General features: G+C 36.7%; 1 protein-coding gene across 3 annotated transcripts in view; it reads right to left on the bottom strand.

Moving 5' to 3' along the window:
- Graf (GTPase regulator associated with FAK) overlaps window positions 1-20,226 on the bottom strand; it is a 537,792-nt gene that overhangs the window by 113,031 nt on the left and 404,535 nt on the right. For all 3 annotated transcript variants that reach the window (XM_090379073.1, XM_090379075.1, XM_090379076.1), the window contains one exon: window positions 2,800-2,959. In XM_090379073.1, the coding sequence (XP_090235199.1) occupies window positions 2,800-2,959 (160 nt within the window). The remainder of the gene's footprint in view (window positions 1-2,799; window positions 2,960-20,226) is intronic.

Raw genomic sequence — 20,226 nt, forward strand, 5'->3', positions numbered from 1 at the left:
ACTTTTAATTTCATTTTTGTTCTTAATTTTCAAAAAGAGAATCTGTTATTTCTAAAAATGTCTTTGATGACGCATTGTCATCAGAAAATGGTTTGTATTTTTTGCAAGAAGATGATTCACTTTAAATAATGGTACAGTTACTGCTTTAGATTGTAAATTAGGTGTAATGAAGAAATTTTGTTGTGCAAATAATTTGGATTTAAATTGTTTTAATTTATGTCTTCTAAGGACACTATTAGGCAGAAAATCCAATTGCCATTTACCATGGAGTGCATTGAATGCCTTTCTAAATTTCCTTTTTTTGGGTATAGCTACGGAAGCATTGCAAATCAAACAACATTTTTCTTTTATCATTACAAAAAAATATTCTAGTTCCCACTCTTGATGAAAATGATACGTTTTACTCTTTTTCGTAGTATTCATTTTAAATCAAATTAATGTATAAGTATTGTTGAGTTATTAATATTAAGTAAGCTAAATAAGAATTCCACACATACACTATGCTCTCCACAACGAACTGCTTGAATTTTCACTAGACAAGCCTAGCGGGTGTGCGGCGACAAGACTAGTCATGTGGTTCAACGGATTGGTAATAATCGTATGCAGTGGGGCCTTTAATAATAATAAAACATTTAGATTTTGACTAATCTATTTATTATTATTAGCCATATGGTGCAAGGAAGTCTGAGGCTTCTGCTGCACCGGGCAAAAAAGAAAAAAAAAAAACTTTCTGAATTACCCTGAGAGAGAAAACAAGAGTCAGAAGTAGAAGGGAATCACCAAGAAAGTGAAGAATGATGATATCCAGCTCAGGATCCCCAGAGGCTCACTAGATGTGAGCCCCTGGGGATCTTTTTTTTTATATATATATTTAAAATTCGTCGTGAACAACCGAAATTAAAGCCACGATCGACTGGTAGATCGCAATCAACTTGTTGGCCACTCCTGCAGCAAACAAAAGGGTGAGGACCCCTGCTCTACAGCCTAAACTAGGATTAGTATTTTTACATTCAAAATAATCATGACATTAGTTAGTGCATTTAAATCATTACAACATAGTTGAATTTTTTAGACAAACTGAAGTTTATATTGGCACTATGATTGAAACATATCTCAACATTGTGAAATCCTTCACAAAGAATTGCCCTCTTTATACTAAAAATAAATAATGCTTCCCCCATTAGAGAAGACTACTGTTACTCATTTTCAGCTGAGTGCCACCATGCAGCACTGTTTCGAAGCTACTTGGCTTCTCATCAGTGAGCGGGGAGGTGCCCAGAGGTATAAGGATTGACAACCCAGTTGTGGCTTATTAACACAACATGAAAGACACTGTAAGGTAGGCTTCTTAGACTAATAGCATTTTAGGGCAGAAAGCCTCAAACTATGACATTAGTTAGTGAATTTGCATCATTACTACATAGTTCAAATTTGGTGGTGGTAACTGAAAATAAGTAGTTTCTCTAATGGAGAACCATTACTTATTTGAAGTATAAGTAGGGCAACTCACTTTCAGATGTTACAATAATGATGCCAATGTAAAAACTTTTTGTCTAAAAAATTCAAATATGTGGTAATGATGCAAATGTGATAACTAATGTCATCATTTAAATTTTACAAGGCTTTCTGTTCTAAAATATTATTAATCTAAGAAACACATCTTTTAGCATCTGTCATATTAAGTCATATTGTGCGAGTAAGTCACAGTTGGGTTTTCAATCCTTATACCTCTGGGTATGCTCAAGTAGCATCAAAACAGTGGTCTGTCTGTCTGGTAGTACTCAACTGAAAATAAGTATCAGTGGTCTTCTCTAATGTGGAAGCGTTACTTATTTGAAGTATAAAGAGGGCAACTCATGAGGAATTCCACAACATGAGATGTTACAATGATGATGTCAATGTATAAATTTCAGTTTGTCTAAAAAAATTCAACTAGTAATGATGCAAATTCATTAACTAATATCAGTTTGAGGCTTTCTGCCATTATTGGTCTAAGAAGCGTACCCGTCAGTGTCTCTCATGTTGTGTTAATAAGCCACAACTGGGTTGTCAAATCTTATACCTCTGTGTACCTATCTGCTCACTGATGAGAAGTCAAGTAGCTTTGAAACAGTGCTGCATGGTGGTACTCAATTGAAAATAAGTAACAGTAATCTTCTCTAATGGAGGAAGAATTACTTATTTGAAGTATAAGGAGGGAAACTCTTTGTGAAGGATTTCACAATATGAGATGTTACCATAACGATGGGAATGTACAAATTTCGGTTGGTCTAAAAAATTCAACTATGTAGTATTGGTGCAAATTTACTAACTCGTGTCATAATTTGAATTTTACATAATTTGAGACTTTCTGCCCTAAAATATTATTATTCAAATTAATTTTAAAAGCTAACAGTTATCCAGCCATCTAACTTCCTAATATGTTATTAGGGAATTAGATCAGTCACATGTTTTATGTAAGTCTCCTTTCCATCCCCATACTCCAAGGAAATAGAAGAATGTCTCTTAAAATATATAGTTTTGTATGTGATTATAAAATATTTTCTCCCCTTTTATGAATTAGGGCAGCCTAATCATCAACAAACCTATTAAATACCTGTTTAGCACACCATTCTTTTCCAGACACTTCTAAATTAATATCATTCCATCTCTTCCCAGTTATTCTACAAACATGAATCTATTGTTCTATAATTTTAATCTTTGCTTCTTTCACAATGGTATTTATTGCCCCCCCCCCCTGCAAAATGTAGATTACCCTTGGATAACAATTCACTAAATCAATGTAAAAATGCTTCTTACTTTATCACAATTTTCAATAAGGATCTCTACCACCACATTTCCAAACTTAATGTCCATGATAGCAGCTACTGTTTCTTCTTCTGGCCTTAATAATGTAGGTCCAAAACAAACACCCAAATTAGAAACTGTCATCATGTTTTTATTGGAATGTTTGGCAACTCTGTAAAATTTTTATTGAAAAACAAGCCAATTATTTAAAGAAAAAGGTTAGTATAAAGAATATCTTACATTGTTAATGGAAGACATAAAACACTACATATTCTAAAAATCCAAACATGACAAAACCGAGAAGAACATTATTTTCCATGTGAAAGAAGTTTATTTTTTTTATAGGTGTCAAAATATACAATACCTTCCCCCTCCAAAACAATAATTTGTTAAATTTCTAGATCCAAGGCCATATTATCCAATACGGTACAGTTAGGCGCTTTGCCTAAGGTCTACAAAAAATAAAGGATCTGTGGAAAAATGGTTGGGCTTTTTTTTTTTTGTATGAAAATTAGAAGGTGAATAATGGTAAGTAACCTAAAATGTCAATAATGGTTAATCAATATCTAAATATATGGTATTTATCTTCCCTTTGGCAACATTCACTCAAGTAAACTACAGGGGACTGCTTCAATAATGTATTCTTCAATACATATTATGAACCTTCAAGAAAATACAAAACTGATATCAATTAAAATAAATAAAAACATCCCTAAAAACCAAAGCACTCCTTTCGTGTCATGGTTTGTTTCTAAAATTCACAAAGAACTTTAATTTCTTGTAAATTGTGGAAATGAACCAGCACATAAGGTGCACCTCACCTTTTGGGGTGTTTTTATTTAAATCAATTTAAGTTGGCCTTTTCTTTCCTTAAGATTAATATGAACTGAAGAATACATCATTGAAACAGTCCCACCCACAGTTTACTCCGGTAAGTGTCAAAAAAAAAAAAAAAAAAAAAAAAAAAAGGAAAGGTAAATACCATATCTTTAGATATTCTCTATATGATAAAAACTGCAACAAAGATCTCTCCTTAAATAAATTTATATATTGCAAGAATAGGCACAGCGTTTTACAAAAATATCTCGAATTTGATAACATAAGGTATAACGGAAAACTAGACAGTGTAATACACACACTGTATTAGGAATCTGTTAGCTTAGTATAGTATTGTCAATTAAATTTTTAAATCTTATTAATTTTTATTGTTAATTAAATTGTATTTAAACAGAAATCATACCCCAGACTAGAACAGCAAAGCAACGTGCACAAAGTAGCGGAAGTGCTGTGGTTCGGGTGAGAACCGAAGGGGGCGGTTCTCCAATGCATCACAGTCTAAAAAAATGTGCAAAATGTGACATGTTTGCAGATCTTTCTGGAACAGGACATGATCTAGCCATGGAGGATATCTTTGTGTGTGTGCTAGGTGCAGAGAATGTGAAGAAATTAGGCGCCAACTCAGCATTCTGATGGGTATCTATGAGAGTTTGAAGAGTCGTGTAGATGCCCTTGAAGGAATTAAAATGTGGGGGGGCATCAAGTTCTCAGCTTCCCAACTCAACGCCAGAGCTCACTCTTGTGCACCAGATGATACAGCAGCAATCTTCAGGGCAGCACGCGCTGGTCCCAGTAGGTAGTTATTGTTGGTGACTCAATTGCAGGGAAACAGGAAATATATTGTGCAAAAAGGATAGGCAGAATAAGACCAGGGAATGTCTGCCAAGGACAAAAGTTGATGACGTTGTAGAGCAGATATCATCCTTTAAGGGCACAAAAGGTGATATCATTGTACATATTGGCACTAATGACATTAAGTGTAGGAGATCTGTGGATTTACTTAACAAGTACAGGTCAGCGTTGAAAAAACAGATAGTCAGTTAGGATTAAATTTGAAAGTGTCTGCAATCCTGTCCAGACATGATATAACGGAGTATATGATGAGAGCCTTGTCAATCAATTCGACCCTGGAGAGATTGTGCAAGGCCCATGTGGTAGAATTTTTCTAGCGTGGTCGGTGCTTGTTAACAGGAGAGATTGCTTCTACAGGGATGGGATACACTTAAAAATAGATATGGTGCAAGCATATTTCCTGATGATATCGAAGCAATGTTAGGCAGCTTGAAAAACTGCTAGCTTGGGGAGATTCACAGACTAATAGTTTAGCAGCAGCTGCAGGTAGATGTGGAAGTGATTCTTCCACTGCTTCTATTACAATGAGCAGCAGCCCAGAAAGTAAGTTGCTGGGAGTCACTGTTGTTATGGGGGTTTGATGGCGCATAAGCTATTATGGCTATAATGCACCTATTCATTTATAATACAAGAAATGAGAACTGCTGGGAGTCATGAAACAAGTAAATACATTGGCGGTGTTAGAGTAACTAAGAGTATGAACAGGTGGATATACACCAATGCTAGGAGTACAGTAAATAAATTTGAAGTGCTGGTCAAGACATCAAAGGCAGATATTGTTGGGATATCAGAGATGTGGTGTCACACAGATATAAGCAGTGCAGAATTAGAATTTGAGGGGTATAATGTGTACAGAATGGACATACAGGGTAAGAAGAGAGGAGGGGGTTATGCTGTTAGTTAAGAAGCTGCATCCAGTTGACATAGATGGAGAGTGCAATGTTAATCAGTTCGGTGTGTCATAAGCACTGGGAAAGCAAAAATGAGGGTAGGAATTTCTTATAGGCGTAATGACTCTAATGAGTACAATGAACATTACCCAGAGAAATAGAATGGGCCAGTAAACCGGAGTGTCTTATAATGTAGGAATTTAACTTCCCAGATATTGACTGGAACTCGTCTGTTGGTCACTTGCACACTAGTAAAGCTTTTGGGGATTTATTGGATGACTGTTTTCTACAACAGCAGCACATTTGAGAGGAAACCAGAGGGAGAAACACTCTTGATCTGATTATCAGCAGTGATTATTCATGCATTTAGAATTTACAGATAAAGGAACTACTAGGTGGCAGTGATCACAGTGTACTGATATGGGATTTACTTAAAGATGTAACTACCATAAAGATTAAAGGGAAGGGTTTTTGCTTTAGTAAAGGTGCTCTCAGAGATTTTTAAAATTTTTTAAGATGACTACGGTGTTCTCAGAGATTTTTTAAATTCTATACAGTGGAACCAACTGATGATGTTACCAACAGCAAATTCTAAATGGGAATCAAAGAAGTAATCTTGGAAGCTACTAGGCTTTTTGTTCCAAATTAAGAAATACTATTCTAGGTTTGGGAATGGATGTCAGATGAATGAATGAGACTCGTGGCAGAGAAGAAAAATACATGGGTTGCATATAAATTATTAGGCAACACAGAAGCCGATGGTAGATATAAGCTAGTCTGTAATCAACTCAAAAAGGAGGTTAGGCAAACAAAGGCAGATTATGAGAAATATTTTGCAAAAGGTTCAAAGAAAAACAGCAAAAACATCTTTACTTAAACAGACAGTTCCTGCTTTACGAGTTCCAGGTTTTATGAGTTTTTTTTTTTTATTATTATTTTTCTTCAAGTGTCAACAAAATCGAAAATATGAACATTAATTGCAAAAAATGAATGTTAAACATTCATAAATACTGCATTTCAAACCATGCATGTAGCTATACAATACAGGGCACCCCGCTTTTCGATATTAATCCATTCCAGAGACACCATCATATCATTAAAATATCGTAATGTGAACCCATTAACACATTGTTTTTTGGTAACTCGTTCCACGACCTCTGAAGTTGAAATTTTCGCTATATAACTCACTAAAAAGTCATTTTTATAGAGTAAATTGTATTAGTTACCAATTCATCGTCAATGCACTACACTTTCATTGTTATCATATTTTCCGTTATAAGAATCAATTTTGAACGGCTTTGTGATATTTTTCAAAAGCACATTTCTGGAGGTCACAACCATAAAACAATATGCACTTTCCGATTTATTGGGCTTTTCTATTACTGCAAGTAATTATAAACGGGTAGTAAACTCCATGTTATTGCATTTGTGAAAATGCCAATAGCTGGAATTGTCTGGATTTTTACATTGTGGTGAAATGTGCTTCCCCTTTACTGAAATCTTTAAGTGTATAAAAAAACAAATAAATTTTCAGAATCTTCTCTTCGTTCCCCTTTTTTTTTTTTTTTTTTAAGTTTCATAAACTCGTTACTCCGCACAAATCGTGTTAGTTGCAATTTGTGCGTTCGGTTAAAAAATGCTCATGCATGCTATTGAAATTTATAAGAAAAGAGAGGATTACCTTGAAAACAAACGCCTCAAAGCATTTCTGAAGAAGACGACAACTTGTGCAACAAACCAAGTGCTGAGCCAATAATGAGTGATCAACGAGTTTTAGTCAATGATGATGAAGAATAAACATTCTTTAGCATTTGAAAGTCATAAATAATTTCTTTATTATTATAATTTGCTTGATTTTACAGGCTGCATTTTCATTTCTTTGGATAAATCAATCATTGTTTAAACAAACTAATTAGCTAACTAATTTCATTGTTGACAACTTAACCCCTATTTTTAACATTATGTCTAGGGGAAATAGACATAATGTTAAAATAAATTCCTGCTTTACGAGTGCACGCTTGGAACAAATTAACTCATAAAACGGGAACTCCCTGTATAAACTAACAGGAAGAGGATGAATCGGATTGGTCCACTTGATATAAATGGTGTGACTGTCGATGATCGTTCTCAGATAGCTGCCAAACTAAATGATTATTTTGGATCTACTTCCACAGATGAGGAGTTATTCAATTAGGAGAAGGCCAGATGTTTATCAAAATCTAACAGAAGTTAAATAATTTTGAAATAACTGAGAGCAGAGTGGAAATTACTGCAAATCATTGCAAGTCAACCAATAAAATGCCAGCCCGCTGAAGTAATAAACCCACACCATGGAGGCATTGACTAGATTAGACACAATGGTCATATTTTATCTGTTATTGTTTGTTTTATTTTATATTCTTTTGTGGTTGGTTTATCACCTCCTATTTGTGATTTTTCACATTATTTTTGGCACCGATATAACTAATATTTATGGGTCAATGCAGTTGCAGAGCAATTATGCATTACAACCATAATGTGTATGAAATATGTATAAAATATTGAAAATAATAGTAGAACAGTTAAATCAAATAATACCATTCAGGAATTTTAAGAAAACACAATGGATTTAAAAAAAAAAAAAAAAAAATCTGTTATCGTTGTTTATATCTTGTATTGTCTTTAAACTGTCCTACACTCTATTTTTATTTCACCGAAATTATTAGGGTAATCCAAGGATGTAGGAGAAACTACTTTTTATCTATACTACTATTTTTCGCCTTTATGGAATTCAGGTTCTATTATTCCTACTCTTTTAGTTTTTCTTCTTACTATCTGCATGGTTCTCTTTGCGTTAACTTAAATCTGATTACTTAAATTTGATTGGTTAATTAATTAATTATTTTTATTTTATTTATTTATTATTACCATATCCATCACATAGGGGGCATCACATATTATTGTGATCTTGACGACTATTGTTGTTACTACATTGTGTCCTGGATACGGCAGATATGAATTATACTATATATTTAAGCTTATGTTAATCATTAAATTATGTTCTCTGTCGGGTCAACGATGATTAATATATGCTTACATTTATAATTGCTTACTTATAATTTCTTACTTTTGATGCTAAATTTTCTTAACTATTTTTAATTACCTATATTTGGTTTAAATTCAAATTACTTAGCATATATTGATCATTACAGAAACAGAGAACTTCCTGTCATTTTTGGGCTTCAGTCTGGGTGGTTTGCCACAGTTGAAGTCATCTGGATTGTGAGTAAACAACGATAATTTTTTTTTTTTTTAAAATCCTTTGTGTTTTCTTAAAATTCCTGAATGGTACTATTTGATTTACCTGTTCTATTATTATCTTCAATATTTAATACATATTTTTATATATACACATACATACATACAAGAGAAAATAATTACAAAATTGACAAAATAAGGATGTTGCCACACAAATGCAAAACAAGCCTCTCGTCAGGTGCCAACGGCCTTTTTGTTTCCACTTTCTTATTATTCCATTCAATACATACATATACAGTAAACCCCTGCTATTCGCAGGGATTACCTTCCTGAGAAATGTCGCGAATACCGAAAACGCGAATACTGAGTTATGGCTCCCATAGTAATAAACGGGTTCCGTTCCAAAGTATGAAATATATAAGAAAAACTAGTCTAAAGTTTTGTCTATTTATGTATTATATGTACCTTCATAATATGACTATGTACATAGACAATACATAGTGAAATGCAAGCATATGGCATCGAAATGAAAATAAGAGACAATTTAATATTAAATGTAATATTTATTAGAAATTTCAAACAAATCTTTTAAACCAGTGCCTTTTCTAGCAAAAAAACTTATCCCGCCAGTGATATCACCAGTTTCGCTAAAGTGTTGATAAAGGAGTTTTGCCTTTTCACGAATGATGAGTGAACTTAACAGAATTTTATTTTGAGTTCGGTCTTCTATCCACAGATTTAAAGTTTTTTCCATTTTTTCTAATTTAACATCACGAGTTACAGAGCAAATTTTTGAAGCAATTAGCGCGTTTTCATGGACACTACGGCGGATTTTTCCTTCCGATTTCTTGATTGATCGTACCGTTGACTCATTGATTTTATAATGTTTTGCTACTGACGAGACACTTTCACCATTAGAAATTTTGTCTAATAATTCAATTTTATTCACTAACGTCATCACCTTCTTTCATATTTTCACATTTCTCTTGTTATTCGTAACCATATTTTTGTACGGGTTAGAAAGAACTTGTCCACAATAAAGTCACTTTCTTCCATTAACACACTCGAAAAAGTCTGTTTTACACTGCAAAACAGTAGATTTATCACTTTTCTAAGCATATCAATTTATAAATTTATTCAATTTTTAAGCATATAAATTAAAAGCAAACGACGAAACCTTCCACGACAAGCACATAACACATACTGAACAAGGATTAGCGAGAAACATCTACGATCACGATTTTGTCACCCCTCTTCCCCCACCCACTAAGTGCTGTTTTTACCAAGAAAGATAATTTTAGCCACGCCCATGTTTTTTTTATGGCGGAAAATGTTCACGGCACTTTAAAATTCACATTTTTTTAGGTTTCATTTTATATTAAATCAGCGACCGCGAATAGCAGGGATTTAACTGTATATATATTCTGGTGTGCAAAACTATTTCTAAAGGTTATAACCACAAAATCTTTACATAAGGTACTCTTTACTGATGAGAGTAGATTCAGTCTCAGCAGCGATTCTGGAAGTCAGCTAATCTGGTGAGAGGTTGGCACACAGTATCACCCCGCAAACATCACTGAAAGGGATCGATACGGTGGTCGAGGTGTTCTTGTCTGGAGAGGTACTATATTGGATGGATGTACACAACTTCAGATACTGGAAGGCAGTACTGTAACCGGTGCATGCTACTGTACTGAGGTTGTTGTTGTCGTTGGGTTTTTTTGGCGCAAGAGCTACTTTGGCCATATTGCGCCTGTTCTTGTCGAGAGACACAGTAATGATTAATAAAAAGGGTTTATAGGAGCATAAATATATTAATCTGTTTTAGATAGTGGAAAACCTCAGGTAAATTGGAGTTGTCTCCAATCATATGTCTAATTTGAAGAGGTTCATTTAAATTTGATAGGGATCGGAATGATGTGTTTCTGGCATACTGATGGTGAGTGCACTCTATAAGAATATGTTTTACGGTTAGCGTTAAATTACAGTGGAAGCACAATGGCGGATTATTTCCTCACAATAAATAGTGATGTGTAAGTTGGGTCTGACCAATACGTGCTCTGGCAAGCACAACCTCTTCATGTCTGTTTGAACGGAAACTAGATTTCCATAGCTGTGGATTCTGTTTTATATTTCGTAACTTGTTATTTACCTGATTATGCCAAATTTCTCGCCATTTTTCATTGCAAATGCGGCGTATGATTGATTTGTAGTCTGTGTAAGGAATCCGGATGTGGTTATTATCAGTGGGGTTTCTTGCTGCTTTATCTGCACTCTCATTTCCTGGTATTCCAGTGTGCCCTGGAATCCAACAGAATGTGACAGTCTGCCTATTGTTATGAAATTCGGATATTTGAGTTCTTATTTGATTTATTAGTGGATGTGGAGAGCGAGAATTGCCTTGGAGGGCTGTCACTGCACTCAAGGAGTCTGTATAGATAATAGTCTTCGGAGTGAAAACATGAGCAAGTAAGGCCAAACCCATCTTAATTGCATAGAGTTCTGCAGTGAAAACGCTGCATTCTTGTGGTAATGAAACAGACACTGTTGATGTTGGTAGCACCACAGCAGCTCCCACAGCTGTGTCACTTTTAGAGCCATCAGTATAAATTTGCAAAGTGTCTGCATTTGCCAAAGAGTGAGCTGCATGTAGTTTCTGAATGGTTGGATTGTTCAGGGAGTGTTTCCCCCAACGTCGGAAATAGTCATCACACGAAGGTATACACACTTTCCATGGAGACTGTACAATTTCTCTGTCTTGATGTAAATTGTCCAACTGCATATTCCACTGCTGAATCAGTTCTCGTAGACGGATTCCTGTAGGTTTGTTTTCAAGAGGCTTATTTCTGAAAAGGTTTACCCATTGTGGATCATAGAGGTATGACCAGATAGGATGAGATGGAAGGCTATATATTTTAACTGCATAATTGAGGAGCAGCATCTTTCTCCGAAGGTGGAGTGGAGGTTCATTGGCCTCTGTATATAAGCTTTGCACCGGCGAAGTCCTGAACGCCCCAAGAGCAATCCTGAGCGCACTATGTTGTATTGTGTTGAGACAGGCTAACAGAGTCTTTCGGGCAGAGTCATAAACAGGAGCACCATAATCTAATCGAGATCTGATTAAGGCCCGGTATAGGTGGAGTAGAGTATAGCGATCAGCTCCCCATGTCATAGATGAGATGACTTTAAGTATATTCAGCTTTTTCATACAGACAGTTCGCGTTTGTAGTACAAAGGGTACTAGGAAAGTTTTGCAATATGACGCAACAATGAATCACAGGAAGCTGCTTGTTGCTGCATGTTGAGACATGTTCATACGTGCATAGTAGCCGCCGCGCCAAGTCGGTGGGCTCAGTTATTCATTAGTAGTGAGAGTGTAAAGTGCTTGCGATGGCATCGTGGTCACGAAATGAGATAAGGACAGTTTTGCGGTATAATTTCGTGCGTGGTTTAACCATAGACCAGTGCTTAGAAGAAATGATTCTTGCACTAGATGATGATTGTCCACATCGTACAACGATATTCAAGTGGTATAAAGAATTCCAAAGGGGAAATTTCACTCTGGAGGATTCTGAGAGGCCGGGAAGGCCACGAACGTCAGTTACGGAGGAAAACGTTACTGCTGTGAGGAAAATGCTTGACGAAAACAGGCGAGTGACCTACCAACAGATAGAGGATACTTTGGGCCTAAATGCACCAGCAATTCGTTCGATTCTGCAAGATCATTTGCACGTGAAGAAACTTTGTTCTCTCTGGGTGCCGCATCAACTGACTGAAGAGCAGATGACACGACGTGTGACTTGGTGCCGGGAGATGTTAAAAAAGTTTGATAAGGGACAATCTCGATATGTGAACAACATCGTGACAGGTGACGAGACTTGGCTGTACTATTACGATCTGCCGACCAAGGCTCAAAACAAAGTTTGGGTCTTTGATGATGACGACACACCCGTAATAGTCAGAAAATCCCGATCTGTAAAGAAGAAAATGATAGCTGTATTTTTCAAATCGAGTGGAATTGTGGAACGTGTCGTTTTGGACACGCAGAAGACAGTCACAGCTAAGTGGTATACTGAACAATGCCTGCCTAAAGCCATTGGATCTATGAAGAACCTGCGGCCAAAGTCAAGAATGGACACCTGGTACCTCCATCATGAAAATGCTCCAGCTCACCGCGCCAAAGCCTGCACCGAATATTTGACCACGACAGGACTGAAACTTCTCGAGCACCCTCCCTACAGCCCAGACCTTGCTCCCTGCGACTTTGCACTGTTCCCGCATGTGAAAATGAAGCTAAAAGGGAGGTGGTTTTCCAGTGATGAGGACCTTCTACGGGCTTGGGACAATGAGTGTGCTTTACTCCCTAGTGAAACTTGGCAGAACTGGTTTAAAGATTGGTTTCGGAGGATGGAGAGGTGTATTGAATGTAGAGGAAATTACTTTGAAAAAATTAAATAAACAAAGCTGTATTGCAAAACTTTCCTAGTACCCTTTGTATGTGTTTCTGGAATGTCAGTTTAGTGTCAAGAGTTATGCCCAAGAATCGGATATTGCTGGTAATTGGTATCGGTTGTTTTTCCAGTGATAATTCAGGTTCTGGATGTAGTTGGCGTTTTTTACAAAAGTGAATGGCTGCAGTTTTGGTTGCTGATAGACGGTAACCATTACGTGAAGTCCATGACACTATTTTGTTTATTGCAAGCTGCAAATGTCGTTCAATGGAACGCATATTCTGTGAATGGCAATATATCGCAAGATCATCAGCATAAAGATAGATTTCTACGTTACTCAAGATGTTCTGCGCTAGATTGTTTACCCTAAGAGCAAAGAGGGTAGCGCTGAGTACCGATCCCTGTGGTACACCTTCTCTTTGGATAAGAGCTTGCGAAACAGCATTACGATAACTCACTTGAAAAGTTCTAATTTTAAGGTAACTCTCTATGATCATTGGGAGTCGACCTCTGAGTCCTATAGCATATAGGTCTTGCAGAATACCATAACGCCAGGTGGTGTCAAAGGCTTTTTCAATATCCAGGCACACCATGACAAGATGTTCTTTCCGAATAAAGGCGTTCTGTATGTTACACTCAGCTTTCACCATAAGGTCTAATGTGGATCGGTTTTTGCGAAAGCCGTATTGATTACTACTGATGACTGAGTGGGATTCTATGTACCATACAAGTCTATCGTGTACCATCTTTTCCAATGTCTTGCCCAAGCAGCTGGTAAGGGATATCGGTCTATAGTTGCATGGATTCGTCTGATCTTTCCCAGGTTTGGGAAAAGCTAGCACTGTTGAATGACACCATGAGCGAGGATAATAGCTTTCGGAGAAGACCCGATTCAGAAAAAGCAATAGGGAATTTAGAACCTTTTTGTCTAGGTGTTGTAACATGACGTAATAAAGACCATCAGGTCCTGATGCCCCATTTCTTGATTTGTTTAGAGCAACCTGCAGCTCCAACATTGTAAAGGGTTGATTATATGGGAGCGCTATTCTTGTACTGAAATTTAATTTGCTTTGCTCAGTCCTTCTTTTAAGTTGCTGAAAAGACGGTTCATATGCAGCTGTATCTGAGATATTGGCAAAGTTTTCTGCTAGAGCATTAGCTATTTCAACTGGAGATGATAAATCTTGTCCATTCCATCTCAGTATTGGAGAGGATGCTGGGAGAAATCTACCATTTAGTTTTTTTATTTTATTCCAGATTATTCTGCTGTTTGTGTTCTTCATTATAGTAGAGGCAAACTGGATCCAAGAATCTCTTTTTGCCTTTTTCCTTACGAATCGCGCTTTTGCTTTCAGTTTTTTGAAATTTATAAGGTTCTCAGTAGTTGGGTTTTTACGAAACAGGTTCCATGCCCTGTTTTTCTCTTTTTTTGCAAGTTGGCATGCTTCACTCCACCAAATATTGGCATGTTTAAACGAACCAGTATGCATTTTTGGTATGGCCTTGGTAGCGGCATTCAGAATCTGAGATGTGATGTGCTGTGTGGCATCATCAATGGATTGGAAATTAATAATTTCATCATTGAATGAGATACTGAGAGCAAATAACTTCCAATTGGCCTTGGAAAATTTCCATTTTAAGCGGGAATTATTTACCTGAGGGATTCTAGTTATTTGGAATTCGCAAATTATTGGAAAATGGTCACTGTTTAGCGGATTGTCCAGAATTGTCCAGCGGATGAGTGGATAAAATGTTGGAGAGCAGATTGTCAAGTCTATAGCTGTAGTTGTTCTAGTAGAGAAATGGATGTAAGTATCAGCACCAGTATTCAACAGTGTTAGATTGTGTTTGTCAAGCAGCGACTCCAGAACTTTACCTCATCTGTCTGTATGTGGGGAGCCCCAGATCGGGTGGTGTGCATTAAAATCTCCAAATAAACAAAATGGAGGAGGGATCTGTAGTAGAAGTACTTCTAGGTCATTATAAGTATATTCTTTGTTTGGTGATAGGTAGATTGAAACTACTGTTAACATGATTCCTAAGGAGACACGCACTGCTATTGCTTCTAAGAAAGTTTGCCGTGGAATGTGTTTAGTAGGGACTCTTGAGTTTACTAGAATGGCCACACCTCCACACACGGTGGTATTATTATTTCTGTTATGTTGATATATAGTATAGTTCTTGATTTTTGGAATTACTTGCGGAGGTAAATTAGTTTCTTGCAAACATATGCTTACCGGACTACACTGTTGGATTAGGTCATGGATATCATCGATATTACTACGTAGACCTCTACAGTTCCACTGTATTATGTGATCCATTATTTGATTTTGGCGGTTGTGTTTGATTCAGTCTGTTTTTTAGGTCCAGTCTGTTTTTGTCTCTCAAATTTTATTCTTTCTTTTTTCGAAAAGATAGGACGCGCTGTGTCCATGTCATCATCTGCGTACAGATCTAAGATTGGCTCATCCGGACTGATGTTTTCATTAGTATCCATATTTGTTGTATTTTGCTGACTTTTCTTCCTTGGGACTGCTGTTTTAGTTATTATAGTTTCTGAGGAAGACTGCAAAGCAGTTGGCGGTACTGTAATTGGTGTGTTATTGGCACTGTCATTCACATACTGTTCCATAGTAGTTTGCTGTGATTTTGAGAGTATTTCTCTAGCCCAGTCTGCAATAGACATGGATGGGGGAACTGACACGTCAGTTTGAGTGGCTGCTGACTGATATTTCTTTGTTGCTGCTGCGTAGGTGTGTTTAGTTGTAGTAAGCATAATCTGCTTCTTTGCTTCTTGGTATACGACTTTCCGCTCTATTTTATATTGTTGGATCTTTTTTCCTGTTTTCCACAGTTCACAGGACTTTGAGTAGGCAGGGTGTTGGCCTTGACAGTTTGAACAATGTGGTGTTTCCGCATCACATTCCGTTTGTGCGTGGGATTTTGAACCACAGTTTGGACACACAGCATCCCCTCGACAGACAGTTTGAGAGTGTCCAAACTTTTGGCACTTATAACATCTGATGGGATTAGGAATGTAGGGTCTTATACGGCAATTGAGATAGCCGGCTTTAACACTAGATGGTAAATTTGGTGTGCCAAACGTAAGGATGATGTTCCGCGTTGGAACCAGCTGGCCATCTTTTTTGATCATGATGCGCTTAGCATGTGTGACTTTTTGTTCTTTTAATTCTTCGACTAATTTGTCTTCTGTGACGTTAATCAAATCCCACTCAGTGATGACCCCTTTGGAAGCATTTAGTGTCGCATGTGGGGTAACTTGCACGGGAATACCACCAAAGGCTGAGAGGTTCAGCAGAGTCTCCGATTGCTGACGGCTCACACTTTCAATTAGTAAATCACCTGATCTAAGTCTTTTCACCATTTTAGGTGAACCTGCTGTATTTTCCAAACATTTCTGTATCAGAAACGGGGAGAGTGTACACATGCATTTGTTTGACAAGGAGTGGAATATAAGGAAAGATGGACATTCCTTTTGCTCTGTGTCAGTCCTCAGTCTTTTCGACTGTGATGTGTCATGGTCATTATCATTTGATTTAGGACATGAGCGCCGAGGCTCAATTGGAGGGAAATTGTCAAATTCCATGTTTGCTCCTTTTTGCCCCGGGAGAGTGGCTTTCTTCTCCCAGGTTACCGGCCCCGCCAAGTGTAGGCAGGAGCGGTGCCACCAGTGACCAAGCGGTTGTAAAGTTTAGTAGCTTGTTAGTAATTAATATATATACTCTGAAAAAAGGAAGGTAGTTTTCCTTTCTTGGTTCTTACTTTAACGCTTGAAGCACAGAATCACTTTAGCTAAACAAAAGAATAAACAACACTAGCAATAAAATTGAACTTTGTCGCTTAGAAATAGCACACTATATATCTCAGAGGAAATCGCTTGTCACTATCGCTTCACACTCGGGGCCACTGTACTGAGGTAATCCTTCCCCCATGTGCATCTATTCCAAGGTGCCATTGGCCCCCACTTCGTGTTTATGGATGATATCCCCATCGCACTGGAGCTGTGATATGCTTTTGTGAGGACATTATTCATATGGATTGGCCTACCCATTCTGCGATCTAAATCCCATCGAACAAATATGGGACGTCTGGGGTTTGGTTTTTTTTTTTTTTGGAGCATTAGCAACTAAAGCCATATTGCTCCGGGAATATGCGGTGGTCATTCCCTGACCTTTCCGCATCCTCCGTATTTGGTGGTAACGGGTTCGAACCCCGGTCTAATCAAGAAGCGTGTGCTACGCACTGCTGCTCCTTCCCACCTGGCTACGGAGGCGGCGACGCTCTGGGGAAATGCCCAGCGGCACGTCCACACCCACCAGGAAATGTTCACCAACTGAAGAGGAATGGACAATGTTACCGCAAGAACTTATCAACAACATTGTTCTAAGTATGGACATGTGGTGCAAATTCTGCATCGACATTAGGGGTGGCCATATCTCCTACTGAGGATCACCTCTTTGTTTTGTTTCATCTTTGGTAGTGATGCATCTGTATCATGGCAGTTAGTGCTAAGTTGCCATTTTTGAATAAAGTCCCTGTGTTCAGTTTTGTTTTCGTTGTTGTGTTGGTGTTGTTTCCTTCATTATTTCTGTACCTCATGAGGTTCCTTTGGTATGCTTTTCCCATATCCAGGCCACTCCTATGCGAAGCTACAGGTGAAAACCTGACCGGTCCTTAAATTTTGCACACCAGTCAGTCTGTGTGTGTGTGTGTGTGTGTGAATCATATATAAGGCAGCAACTTGATATATAAATTCCTTTTAGCTATGTTGTACACAACAAGAAGGTATAGTTCATTTTCTATTCACCTAATTTCTGTTTTTACAGAAAATTAATTTTGATTAACTATTTGAATCGCAATTTAAGTAAATGCAGATTTATTCTTATAATTTCCTAAGGAGCTTCTATATTTTTATCTTATCTGTATAATTTCCATTATATTAGGTATTTTCTATTCATTATTTTATATCTTATCTATAATACTTCTATTCTTATAATAATACTATAATACTTCTATTCTTCTGTTACGATCTAATATAGCAGGTAATTTTTTTAAACAATGGGTACTCTAAAATTTCTTCTAATTTAGATCAAATATCACTACATACTATAATACCAGGATCCTTACTAAAAGGTTGAGCAGTTATGCTACCGGTAAATCCCAAGTATCTATATAATATGCTGTCTCTATGCTTTTGCTTCTGCTTACTAACTCTAAATTTTTATACCTCAAAATCTATTAAGCAATTCGAGAGAGACTGAGGTCTATTACTATCCTTATTCCTCTTTGCCTTAATTTTAAGTGTAAGCCTTTCCTTTTCACAACAAAAATAAATATATATATATATATATATATATATAATTATTCTTTTGTCTTATCTTTGTGGTTTGTTATTCTTTTGTATTAATTTTGTTAATTACAGGTGTTTTTAACACATAGGTATTTTAGTAAATACATAACTGTTCTTTACGATAGCCTAATCTCGGTTATCTTAATTTACCATGGCCTATACATTTAGGATTTTTCAACTTGTTACGTATTGCTAAAGAAATTGTCAAACAATTATTAATGAAAAACTATAGCAATAAGCAAATTATCAATACTACTTTATAATATTATATTAAACATTCTTATACATTTCAGTATTACATCACATGTACGTCAATCCCCTACTTCATCGGGGGCTTTGAGAGGATTGACAGTCCATTCGATGTAATGCATTTCTTACTTACCCGTTTCTGTTTGTATCTATCACAGCTTTGCTATTTTTTCAGTACTAAATTCTAATTTTTGAACCCTTGTTTATATTATTCCTAATTGTTATTAGTTAAATTCGTTTTTTATAATTAACCAAATTAATTTCCCATCATCTACCCAGCAACTGTGATAGAATACACAAAGCCCAACGGGTAAGTTTTTTAATAAAAATATTGCAATAACTTTACTCACTTGATGTGTTTAAGTGGAGGTCGTAGTGTCGAAAAAGGAAAGTTTCCCATCCTACTTGATGTGTTTCTGTGGAGGTCGTAGAGTCGAAATAAGGAAAATTTCCCACTTTTAACTGGTTTTATGGATGGCCATCCCTATGGCGCTGTTTTTATGGCCCTGTCGCGTTAACGTTTCACATATGTGCAGATGGTGTGTTGGCCGAAGTCCCCGATATTAAGGCCAAGGTCTATTATTGTGTTTTGGTGGTTGGTTCAATGAATTTACTTTACTTAACTTAGTTGTGTATTTACATTATTTTTACATTTATTTTATGCCTTACCTCGGACAGTGCCGGTACCGCTTTTCCAAGGCGTAAAGCACTTGTTTGTCCTGAGGTAAAACTATATACATATATACAGCCTCTTACTATGGGAGGGGGGGGTTAATTTTGGCAATAGGTCGTAGTGCAGTCAGGCGACGAGCCTCGCCTGGGTGCAATAAACCTAGTAAATAAGGGGTTACTCTTCTGAGTAATTACTATTATATTTTTAGTTGGCTTTTGATAAAAGTATATGGGTCTACATTGGGATGGTGTTTTCTAACATTTGCATATATGGCAGTTCTTACGTGATATCTACTGTATTTTTTGGGAATTTTGTTTCTATCCAGCGTTATAATGAGTTTTTTAATAGCTATTTTTCCACTATTCATATTGTTGCATATTTGCAATAGTCTGTTTGTCTGATTTCTTATAGTATTACCATGTATATGCTTTGCTATGTTACTTTCCCAGTGTGTGAGTTTTATTGTTTCGAAATTAAAATGATCTCTTTTATCATGGTGATGTGTATATATTTTGTCTGGGTGGATGGCTATTTCGCTGTCTAAGAAGACAGCTTTTTGGTTGTTATCCGGATTTGTACATTCAATTTTAAGGTCTGCTGGGTAATTGTTCTTTGCTACGTTTATAAAGTTGTCATGGTTGAACACGATTACGTCATCAATGTATCTGTAGAATTTTAAACTGTCCGTAATTTTACTTTCATAATAGTGCAGGTAGAGGTTAGCCATGGCACAAGAACTGCTGGATCCCATAGCTATCCCCCTGCATTGTATATACACTTTGCCTCCCATTAGAATGTAGTTTCCTTTGACGCCGATTTTTGTGAGGTCATTCCAGTATTGTTTTTTGCATTGTAGTATGCTGTGATATTTTTGGTAAT

The sequence above is a fragment of the Mastigoproctus giganteus genome, chromosome 8, assembly GCF_048544385.1.
Source record: "Mastigoproctus giganteus isolate SK-2022 chromosome 8, ASM4854438v1, whole genome shotgun sequence".
NCBI classification, from domain to species: domain Eukaryota; kingdom Metazoa; phylum Arthropoda; class Arachnida; order Uropygi; family Thelyphonidae; genus Mastigoproctus; species Mastigoproctus giganteus.